Raw genomic sequence first — 12,573 nt, forward strand, 5'->3', positions numbered from 1 at the left:
GAGAGAGCTCATACATAGAGACTTTCATGACAAAAATTTTTCTTGGTTTGAAATAAGCCTATTTCCCTGCTAATGGACATGTACACACATAAGGAGTAGGTATGACTAATGTCTCATACAAGGGTGACACTGGGAATTCTGATCTAGTTATTAAGACACTAATATGTTAACAAGCTACTCCATAGTTAATGAGCTTCCTAAATGAAATCCGTATCAAAAATAAAGGGAAAGGTGTGGCCACAATGTCTAATTCACACAGACATGCATAAATGAGTATGGGAAGCTTTCTGAGACAGTGTCACAGAAAAACTTGCTGGCTGACTCCCTGACTCATGTGGAGCATGGTGTCATAATGATAATTAAGAATCAAACTGATCTGAGATACACCACAAATTGAAGTGCTGAAATTAATATTGATTTTTTTTTTTTTTTTTTACAAATTATCACAAAAGTTAACTCATTAAGATTAATCCTTTCCCAAAGGTGCATTTGTCAATAAAACATTCTTTTAACTGCTGCCTACCTTAAACAATTGGACTCCAATAACTGCAAACATGAACTGTAGAAGGCAGGTGACCAGCACAATGTTGCCGATAGTCTTTACAGCAACTATCACGCACTGGACTACATGCTATGGAATAGATATATTATGAAAATGTACCAGAAATTGTTTTATGAGAATACACCTGTTCCACACTTCACTGATCTGCATATGCTCCCTGTTCCATATATGTGCATAATTACATCTTTAAATACTCTGCCACCAACTCACACACAATCACTCATTCACCCACTCAATTCACGTACTCATCCTGCCAAGTAAGGCCTAATGCCTTAAACTACTCTGTGAACAACTGACAGAAATATTATACGATACCCAACTGCCCAGCATACCACACATTCCTGCAGTTATCACTGTATATTTGCCAACAAGTTGATCTACTACAATTATTAATCTTTAAGTGTAACCAATTCTTTGATGTATTTCTCATAATTAAGTTTTATCTTAAGATAAATAAAACTTATTTTCAATTCTATAAAATCATTATTAAATAATTACAGAAAATGTATCAACAAAAGAAATACTTTACTAAATGTATAAAAAAAAAATAAAATAAAAAATAAAAAATAAAATAAAGTAAAATAAAAAAAATAAAATAAAAATACAGCAGCAACAACAAAAATGAAAATGTGTGTGTGTGTGTGTGTGTGTGTGTGTGTGTGTGTATGTGAGAGAGAGAGAGAGAGAGAGAGAGAGAGAGAGAGAGAGAGAGAGAGAGAGAGAGAGAGAGAGAGACATTATATAAATGAGATGAGTCAGAACACTGCACATACAAAGCAATCTGCATGTAATTTATACATAGTCTTTGAAGATTTATAGTTTTTATGTCTTTTTTCTTATACATCTGTTAGTTTTCTTAGTGTTATTTATACATGAAAGCTTCAACAGTAAATAAATACCATGAACAGAAAATTCTGCTGCCTTTCATTGCTAACATAACTTTATAGTCAAAGGCAATATACAGGGGCTCGAGAAAAATGTGAAAACATCACAAGAAAAACATGACAACATAAATGCAGATGCTAGCCAAGTCTGCATGTGGCACTGTTGTATGTGACCACAGACAGCACCTGTCAAATGTCCTCAGTATGCTGATGGTCAGAACAGTGTTCTTGTTGTATGTGACCACATACGGCACCTGTCAAATGTCCTCAGTATGCTGATGGCCAGAACAGTGTTCTATGTAGTTGTGAGTGCATTATATTGGAGCTAAGTGAATTTAGACATGGACAAATTGTTGGTGCTCATATGGCGTCAACATGTTCGGTGTTTTAAGAGGCACCAATCAAGGATTTACACCGGATATAGGGAAAATGGAAAAATATCATCTGCCAGGTCACAACATGGATCACAGTGTGTGTTGAGTGATCATGGCAACTGGTCACTGAAGAGGAGTGTGACGAAAAATAAGAAGACAACATTTGCAAGTGTCACTTCTGAGATGAATATTGCACTCATGAACCCTATCAGCACAAAAAAAATTCAGAAACCACACATCAGTGATGCCAATGCCTGTAACAGGAATACATGATGCCAAAGCTACCATTCTGGCTGATAAGGTCCATCCCATGGTATAATATTTGTTTCCAAGTGGTGATATGTGTTCCAAGATGACAGGAACTGCCCACACAGACCACATCTTTCACAACTGGTTTATCTCAATATACTGAGCCTTCGTGGTCAATTTTGGACAGAACACTGTGTGATCACTATCAACCTCCATCATCTTTAGCTGAACTTGTCACTATTTTGCAGGAAGAATGGTGTAAGAACCCATTGAAAATCATATGGGATCAGTAATTATCCATTCTGAGATGACTGGGAGCTGTTTTGAGTACCAAACATTTTCCTCCACCATACCAGGTATGGTAATGTGTTGTGTTTTTGGTGTTTCCATACTTTTGTCCACACCCTGTAATTACCACATAACGGAAAAAATTTATTCCCTCAGTGGCACTTTATCTGCTCCATTGCTCCCAGGGCAGGCAATATTAGTAAAAGCATTTATATTTTTAGATATATGAGTTTCCAAACGAAAACTAGAAGTCTCAAAAAATGGCAAGGAATTAAAGCTTCTTGCCCAGATGGATGGCCTTGCAACCTGAGTGCCTGTGGAGAACATGGGTTCCAGTCACAGGTTGTCCTTATGTGCAACTAAAAACGTATCCATCACAGTCCAAGAGTCCACAGATAGGACCAGTAAACCACAGGAAATTGGGTAACCCAGAACAGGAAGGGTAAGACACCCTCTCCATGCTGAACACTAAGAATATCTGATTTTCAGAACAGGCAGAAATGAGTAAAAGAAACAGCATTCTTCTCACTTACTCACTCAAATTGTCATATTTCGAAGACCTGTGTGTGCAGTTGAATGCCAAGTGAATAGAGAGTTTGTTGCTATTATAATTTTTACATCAACTGCATGAGACATGTACACCTCAAATTTTAGGATAAATGGCTTTCAAATAGTGTATTTCTATGAACTGAAATTTCTTTGAAGCTATGTTAAAAATAGTTCTCCACACACACACACACACACACACACACACACACACACACACACACACACACACACACACACCTGAGGGAGGATTTGAACCTGTGATCATAGCGGTCGCGCGGTTCCAGACTGAAAAGCTTCTAGAAGCACTTGGCTACACTGGCTGGCAAAGTTATGTTAAAGCAATGTACTAAGCACAGCTGTAACCAAATTATTATTTTATTACAATGTTTTATATATTTTATATTTATATTTATTATTATTATTATTATTATTATTATTATTATTATTATTATTGTCAAAGACATATGTAGTACATTAAAACTGCAGGTGATGACAAGTTAGAATTTGGGTGCAAGATGGGGGAGGGATGGTTGGTCGGTTGAGCATTAAGTGACCAAACAGTGATGTCATCACTCCCCCATTCCAGAGGTAGTTCATTTGTAGCTAGTGTCATCCACCAGGAATTTGTGCTGACGATGAAAGTATGTAGCAGCCGTAAAATCGATACACTGAAGGCAATACTGATGTCAGAGCGGAGAAATAATTTACAGCGAAATATATGGACTGGGCCAGTATGTAAGTCACAACAGATGAGGGATCTACCAGGGTTCATCTGTGGTGAGAGAAATCCCTCCATATCCAACTCCTGCCATCCCAATTAAGGGTGAAGACAGGAACAGAGCTAAGATTGCGTTGTAGTCGGGAGGTTCAGAACAACTGAGAAAGTTAGAAACATAATGGACTGTAAAAAGCAACAATAAGGTGAGGGAAATAGGTACAGTAGCCTGTAGGTGTCCTCAGGGCTTTGCATGTGATAGAAACCATCCCACCCACAGCCGTCTCACCTCTGATCAACTGTAGTCAAGGCACCCCTAAAATGGAAGATAGAGTGCAGCAGAAAAAGACGCAAACCACATTTTAAAAAATTACACAAGAGTAAAAAAGGGATGAAAGAGGCATCTGGCAAAATACAGTGGGAGATGCCTCAACCCCAAACACCACACACTCTGGTCCAGTAGTTTAAAACTTTATATCTCACAATAAAAACCTCTTTCATGGAGAAAATGGAGTACCATTTCAACTGTTTATGAATAGTCCACCAATCAGAGGCAAAGAATCCAAAAGATCATGCTTAGCAAAGATGTCTATGAAAAGGGGACATTCCACCAGGATATGAGTTACTGCTTGTAAGGCTCCACAACCACAATTTGATGTGCCTCATTACAATGAATAAAACTATGGATTTAGTGTGGTATGGCTGATGTGGAAGTGACATAGGAAGGCGAATTCCTTCTGGGAGGAATGGAAGGAGAAGAACCACACAGCAGTAGCCTCAGCAGAGTGCAGTTTATGAAGGGGGCAGTAACCCATCAGATGTTGTTCAATATCTGAGTGAGTGGACGTCTTATTTGCACCTAGTTCATTCCCTGTGATACCCACATGACCTAGGACCCAGAGAAAGACAACAGAGCAGGCAAAATGCATCAGGTCAGAAAGAAGTTCATGAATATCATATATCACAGGGTGACAAGAATACCAGTGATCAATGGCCTGGAAATTGTTCATTGAGTCACTGGAGATTAAAACACGGTCAAGGGAGTGTTGTTTAGAAAATGTAGGGTTCTGTCAACGGCTATCAGCTTTGCCATAAAATGAATGGTGCTGCACACCAGTGGGGCATGTAAAAGCATATCCAAGTCCATACATGCTTTTAGAGCCATCAGTGTAAATTACAGTAGCACCCTGATGCTCTTGGAGAACTGAAAGGAACAGATGCTGAAAGATTATAAAGGTGAATGAAACTTTAGGACCATGGGAAAGATCATCGCTAATTTGTGACCTGTGTACTGACCAAGGAGGGGGACTGGGGGTGTGGTAAAACCCAAGGAGTACATTCCAAGGAGGTAATGTGGATGTCTCAGCAGATGGGTATGAGGTGCTTTCCAGCCGGTTATCCCACCTAATGGCGGTCTCAGGGGGCTGATGCCCCTCACAGGCAAAAAGAATGCAATAAATAAGTTGGACAATGATGAAATTGTTGGATGCTGATTGCATAAGTGAGAAAGAGTTGGTACCATCAGAGCTGAATGGGGAGGGTTCATGCTTCAGCAAGGAGATTGTCTATGGGACTAATTTGGAAGTTGACAAGTGTCCAGTTGAATGGTACAATGAGGGGATGGTTCTAACATTTGCAAACTCACTGAACCATAAACGTGGTAACTGTAGACCAGTCAGGATGAGACCAGGGCTTGGTATAAATGGAGAAGAGTAGTACGATCAGCACCACAAGAGAGGGCAAGGAAGCAGAGAGCTTGAAGCTTCCGCATGCTGCTAGTTTTTAGTTCATGAATATGGAGGAGGGGGAGTCAGCTGTTTATCTAAGAGGAGGCCCAAAAATGTGTTCAAATGGTTCAAATGGCTCTGAGCACTATGGGACTTAACACCTGTGGTCATCAGTCCCCTAGAACGTAGAACTACTTAAACCTAACTAACCTAAGGACATCACACACATCCATGCCCGAGGCAGGATTCGAACCTGCGACCGTAGCAGTCACGCGGTTCCGGACTGAGCGCCTACAACCGCTAGACCACCGCGGCCGGCCCCAAAAATGGGACTGTGCAACAATGTTTAAGTGCTGGGTACCCAAGTAGAGTTCTGGGTCAGGTTGGACCTTGGTACGATGACAGAAATACATTTGCAAGGTGCCTTGGAGTAAGCATTTGGCCAAGGCTATGGAGTAGGAGTTGTACCAGATACAAAAGAAAAGGTTTGACCAGTAGACCAAAAAATGGCCTCTATCCCATTGATGCCATTGGCGAAAAGGGTGACAATCAGCACGGAGCCCTGAGGGATGCTGTTGTCTTAGACCTTCGGAGAGCTGAGTGAAGCATCAACTCTAACCTGGAACAACCCATGGGATAAAAACTAACAAATAAAAATCATTGGGGAACCTTGAAAGACCCAGTCATGAAGGGCAAGTAAAATGTAATGGCACCAAGCAGTCTCATACACCTTATGCAGGTAAAAAGAATTGTGATGGGATGTTGGCATTTAGCAAAAAGACAGTCAGATTGACATTTTGAACATAATCTGATGGGTTGTGGATCGCACATCCTGGAAACCACATCAATAGGGGAACAAAACACCCTCAGATTCCAGACTCCAGCATAATATACAGGCAACCATCCTTTCACATAGTTTGCAGATCACACTGATGATGCCAACTGGCCTGTAGCTGTTGAAAGATATTGGGTTTATGCCTTCAAACCAAATATGGTTGAAGTAGATGCAGCCTTTGAGTAACAGTCAGATGTTAGATCATCTGATCATGAACTGAACCATGGTCTGCAGCATAATGAGAGATGAAGCATTTCCCAGTCAGTGAAAGGTTCATTATATAATTTAAGTTGGCAGGGGATTGAAACATAGGGAGATATCTTCAACTAGCTGTTTCTGAGTTTGGAAAGGTAGCTGGGGAAGAAGGGTGAGCTGAAGTTGTCGCACAGTGTTCAGCCTGAACTGAAACATCAGTATGTAGGTCACCAAGAAAGATGAAACCCAGAACAGTATGGAGCTTGGTGTATACCTGGGAGCAAGAGGCATATCTTCTCATGTAGGAGACACAGTGTTCACCACATTTCTTCTTACTGTGCTTATTTAGATAGAGGGCTTTAGAGCACAGTCACTCAAAAGTGAGAAGGGTGACATGTGAAGGATACCACCTGAGATGTTGCAGGGCCATACAACAATCGTGAAAAGCTGTTGCAATGTCTCTGGTCCACCACAGGACTGACCAGTGGTGAAGCATACATGTATAAAGAGGAATAACAGATCCAGCAGTACGAGTGATTGTGTCGAGGACATCTCCCATAACCTCATCAATGCAGTCTGATAGAAAAGAGGTGAAGGAGACAGCAGAAGTATATAACTGCAAGTTGGCAAGTCAATTGTGGTAAGTGGTCCATTGGGCAATGACAAGAAAGTGATGGGATCACCGGGAAGTGGTCACTGTTGCAAGGACCATTGTAAAGTGACCACTGAAGTGAAGTCACAAGATTGGGTGAGGAGATTATAAGATCAATAACCGAAAAGGTGGCACGAATGGCACAGAAGCTAGTCAATCAGAAGTCCCCTACCAGATGAAATGTTACTTCCACACAGGGGTTGATGCACACAGAAATCCAAAAATAGGAGAAAAGGGGGGAGAGCTGTTGGATTATTGAAGTTATTTCAAGGGAAGTAAGAGCCCTGCTGGGATGCTTTACACTCACACTGCTACTGCTTCTAACCTTGTATGGAAAGAAATCCACTCACTGATAATATCTATAGGAGAAAAGGGGGGGGGAGCTGTTGGATTATTGAAGTTATCTCAAGGGAAGTAAAAGCCCTGCTGGGATACTTTACACTCACACTGCTACTGCTTCTAACCTTGTATGGAAAGACATCCACTCACTGATAATATCTATGTGAACCTACATTCAGACCCCTGAAGTTGCCATTCTGGAGACAGTATGATTCAAACAGAATGCACGGTATCACTGAAGTGCTGGGGAATTGTCATCAATGAAATGAGTTTCTTGGAGGGTGATACAGATTGCAGAGTAAGAGAAAATTAGTTGTTGCAGTTCCAGCAGGTGACAGTAGCATCTGTCCATCCATTGGATCATCACGGTAAGGGCATCCTGGTTAGGCCTGAATGGGTGAGGAGACATCCCAGGATGACTGACTGTCACTGGCATGGCAGGAGAACACTAATGAATGTTGGCTCAGAAACTGATAGTGTGTGTGGACCTGTCATCTCTGAGGTCACTGGAGTAACTTCCTCTCAATTCTCCCTCACCCTCACCCTCATCTTGTGTTTCACAATTTTTGTTAGTTGAGATTCTTGCAAGTGCTTCTCTGCAGTAGATGTAGGGATGGACGAAGAGTGGTCAGACTTGGGACCCACATGCCCCAATTCCTTCAGCCACTGGCTAGTGTCAAATACGATCTCAGGGATTCCGACTCCAGGGAGAGGGATTCCGAGAGGGACCCCTTATCATTGGTAGATGCCAAAGGGAGAGGCAGCATTTCTGGCAGGGTGTGGGAAGGAGTTCATGAAGATGGTGTCACATGAACCATGAGAGTGGAGGATGGTGATAGATCTGGTTTGAAAAATACTGAGGTGGGGGTGGGGGAGGGGGAGAGGGAAGGGGGCAGTGACTTTTTGCATAACTGGTCACCATGTTGACAACACCCAGGTGTTCATATTTTTTTCTTGCCTTAGTATACAAAAGGTGGTCAACAGAGTCATATTTCTGTGTTTTATTTTCTTTCTTGAAGACTGGGCAAACTGGAGAATATGGAGGACAGTGTTCTGCGCAATTAATGCACAAAGGTGGTTGCACACAAGGACTACCTTCATTTAGTGATTACCCACAGATACCACATTTTGAGTACTTGTAGAGTGGGATGATATCTGACCAAAGTGGATGCATCGTAAGCATTTCATGGGTGGTGGGATGTAATGTTTCATGCCCCACATGTGCTCCATGACTAAATCTTTCTGGGAGGAGATTCCCTTCAAAGGCTAAGATAAAGTTTCCTGTATTTGTTAAATTATCCTAGGGACCTTTTGTGTGCATGGGACAAAAAGAGCAAGCAGCTCAGGCATCAGACATGTGATCCTTGTGTTGTCAGGGGGCTCTACAGAAAGGGTACATAATTATCCTGCCACATCAGACTGGGTACCACATTGGCTTTTAAGTGCATTTGTGAAACTATGCAGGTATTGTGTGAAAGTTATCTTGAACACTGCATGCAGTAGGTACTATTTAAGGCATTCTTCCCCATTTGGTTCACACTACAGAAAAGAAGATCAAACCTAAATGGGACCAAAAATTTACATCAGCCAAAAGGTGATGTAAAGTAAATGAATGAATATGTTGACAAAGGAAGCCAGAACATTGTGGATAGCCAGGTCACACTCAAAGGCTGCCATCACAACACAGTAAGTAAGAGAAGTAAGGATAGTTGACAATGGGAGACAGCAGCACAAGAAAGGAAGTAGGTGCTGTAATAGCTTGAGGCCCCATGCTCACCATGGATGTACTCATGAAAGTCGTGAGCCTCCTGAGGAAAGGTGGGTGGGGGTGGTTGGTGGGGGTGGGGGATGGGGGGAGGAAGGAAGAAGGAAGGAAGGAGATTGTAAGGAACTGTGAACTGTGACTTCCCACCCCCAGAGCTAAATCCTATTTCTGCACCTGCCTCAAGGTCACACAAAAAATTTGTAAATTTGACTGAAAGTCAAAACCTGCAGACGGTTCAGAAACACTGCTGAGCAAAGAAGGGGAGCCATTTGCATTAGACACTATGATAAAATCATGGTGATTACCCAATGTTGTGAAATACAAACTAAAAAAAAATCATTTTAAGTACAATTTTTCTTTGGCATAATCAAGGCTAATACAATGTTTGGCATCTTAATAAGAAACAAAGAAAGAGTTTTAGCTAACAATGATGTAAAACATCAATATTAGCAGATTAATTAAAAAAGAATAAACAACTCTTAGAATGAATCTCATAGCACTTAACTGGTCATTAACAGTTATTACAGTTGTTTTAAAGATGGTTGAGCAATGATATAAAATACAGCTGAATGCAAATATGATCCTAAATACTCTTATTACCCTGATGGTTAACTGCATGCTTCAAATATGACCATATCACAGACACATACACCATACAAGCATATTTGAGGCAGGATAATATCCTTATTTAATGCATCCAAATAGTATTTTAATCCTTGTGAAGTTTGGAAGATGCACATATTACATGATGCTTATTTGGGAAAGCCTGCTGTATTTTTGCTTACTGCAGGGTCAGGTTATATGTGGTGGAGTGAAATATCCAAACCCATATTAAAAGTAACTATTAAGCTGTTTGGAGTGTAAATATACAAACAACGTGGTGACTGATCATTCAATCTGACTTTCATAAACAGCTAGTCACAGAAACACTACGATTTTTACTTGAACATATACAAATCTTTCACATCTCACCAAAAAACAGAAAAATGCCTCATAATAAAATAAAATTTAAGAGTGCAAGGCAAATTTAACTGACCCTTTCTATGAGAAGCTACAAAATTCTGGAAGAGAACCTTTCATAATCAGGTTTAATTACAAGCTGTAGATAACACATGTCACAACTGCCATCTGAAGGAGGAGAGACTGTAAGCCACAATTGTTAGTGGAACTGAAGTCCTGGCTGTCTGCTCTCAGTTAACATTCTGTGATGTCAGAAAGCAGTAGAAATAGCAGTAGCTTTGGGAGTGAGTGAAATAATACAATTGTTAGCAGATTGGACTCTCAGTTTTAAAGGAACATGTTCAAATCCTCATTTAGCCCTTCTTAATTAAGTTTCTTGTTACATCAAACTGATTAAGCTAAATGTCAGGATGGTTTCTTTGAAAATCACACACACTTGATTTCTCTTGCCATCCGTTTTTGTTCCAAGCTTGTGCTCTGTCTCTTATGACCTCAGCATGGTGAAAGGTTTCAAAATTGTCTGGTCTACATCACCCAGTTGCTCTGGAGGCTTCAGTTTTACATTACAGCAGCAACTGAGCACTGCCACTTCTAATGATTTCCTTACAGCACTGTTCATGTCAGTAATGTGACCCATCCAGTCCTGGACACTACCACAATATGGCAAGCTGCCTGTTGACCAAACAGTTTGCTTAACTGAACATACACCTAGTAACTCTTATTTTGGGAGGAACTGCTCTCTCTAGTCAGTGAATTCAAATAGGAAAATGGTTACTACAATGCAGGTCATTTACCACTTCCCACCGAGAACTGTATATGAGAACTGGAAAGCATAGAGAAAAATTGGTCAATAGTGACCAAATAGCAGTGCTGAAGTGAACCCTCTGGACAGTTTTCAGGAGATGTGGATATCATGATGATAATAAGGAGCTCACTACAGCTTGATCCATGAGCCAGGTGGTTGCTGAGCCTTGTGGCACAGTAAGCACATTATGTGCATTAAAACTCCCATGACGAAGAGTCATCAAAGGATATGTGTCAGCATGTCACACACAATCCTTTCTAACACACTGTGAGGTGTCCATAGAAATCTCACATGGCAGTTCTACTTAGAATGTGCAGTTATATTGGCATGATATGCTTAGTGATAGTTTTTGAAAGAGCTATCTACCACTCCCACAGTGTTTTACAATTCACGGGCTATGAGAGACACAGAACTCAGGTGGCTTGCACTCTTTGTTGTTTGAGTATACTTGCTACCAACATCAAACTCTTTATTTTGGAAATAAGACTATGAAGCAGAATATGGAACTATTTTGTTCCCACTAGTAACTATGGAATTTAGTCATTCTAGGCAGACCCTCAGGTACCCAAGCAAGCCTAATATAACTCAGTCATGGCAGATAAAAAAGTGAGTGCCCCTACTGAATTCTTTGCTCAAGTAACCACCCAATCTATCTGTGTGCAGTACACACTGAAGTTGAAATGTATTTACATACACCTTCATAGCTACCCAGTAGTTTAAGCCAAAGTCCCCACTTCATAATGCAAGATATTTCATCTGAGTATCCAACAGTGGACAGTGAAGCATTTACAGGTAACATATACTATGTGATCAAAAGTATCCAGACACCCCCAAAAACATATGTTTTTCATATTAGGTGCATTCTGCTGCCACCTACTGCCAGGTACTCCATACCAGCGACCTCAGTAGTCATTAGACATTGTGAGAGAGCAGAATGGGTCACTCCGCAGAGCTCATGGACTTCGGATGTGGTAAGGTGATTGGGTGTCACTTGGGTCATACGTCTGTATGCAAGATTTCCACACTCCTTAACATCACTAGATCCATTGCTTCCAATGTGATAGTGAAGTGGAAACATGAAAGGATACATACAGCACAAAAGCATACAGGTCAACCTCATCTGTTGAGTGAGACATACTGCCAACAGTTGAAGAGGGTCATAACGCGTAATAGGCAGACATTTATTCAGACCATCAGACAGTAATTCCAAACTATATCAGGATCAACTGCAAAAACTACGACAGTTAGGTGGGAGGTGAGAAAACTTAGATTTCATGGATGAACAGCTGCTCATAAGCCACACATAACACTGGTAAATGCCAAACGATGCCTCACTTGGTGTAGGGAGCATAAACATTGGGTGCTTGAACAGTGGAAAAACGTGTGGAGTGGCGAATCACGGTACGCGATGTGGCAATCTGATTGCAGGGTGTGGGTATGGCAAATGCCCAATGAATGTCATCTGCCAGCGTGTGTAGTGAAAACAATAAAATTCAGAGGTTCTGATGTTATGGTGTGATTGTGTTTTTCATGGAGGGGGCTTGCACCCCTTGTTGTTTCATGTGGCACTATCACAGCACCGGCCTACATTGATGTTTTAAGCACCTTCATGCTTCCCAGTGTTGAAGAGCAATTTGGGAATGGCAATTCAATCTTTGAACACGATTGAGCACC

The 12,573-nt window shown here is 41.0% G+C and overlaps 1 protein-coding gene across 5 annotated transcripts in view; it reads right to left on the minus strand.

Moving 5' to 3' along the window:
* Positions 1–12,573, minus strand: part of LOC126471447 (muscle calcium channel subunit alpha-1-like) — an 876,499-nt gene that overhangs the window by 204,024 nt on the left and 659,902 nt on the right. For 4 of the 5 annotated variants that reach the window (XM_050099633.1, XM_050099632.1, XM_050099630.1 and 1 more), the window contains exon 23: positions 524–631. The exons of the other annotated variant lie outside the window; for it this stretch is intronic. In XM_050099633.1, the coding sequence (XP_049955590.1) occupies positions 524–631 (108 nt within the window). The remainder of the gene's footprint in view (positions 1–523; positions 632–12,573) is intronic. 5 annotated transcript variants of the gene reach the window in all.

This window comes from Schistocerca serialis, chromosome 3 (assembly GCF_023864345.2).
Source record: "Schistocerca serialis cubense isolate TAMUIC-IGC-003099 chromosome 3, iqSchSeri2.2, whole genome shotgun sequence".
NCBI lineage: Eukaryota > Metazoa > Arthropoda > Insecta > Orthoptera > Acrididae > Schistocerca > Schistocerca serialis.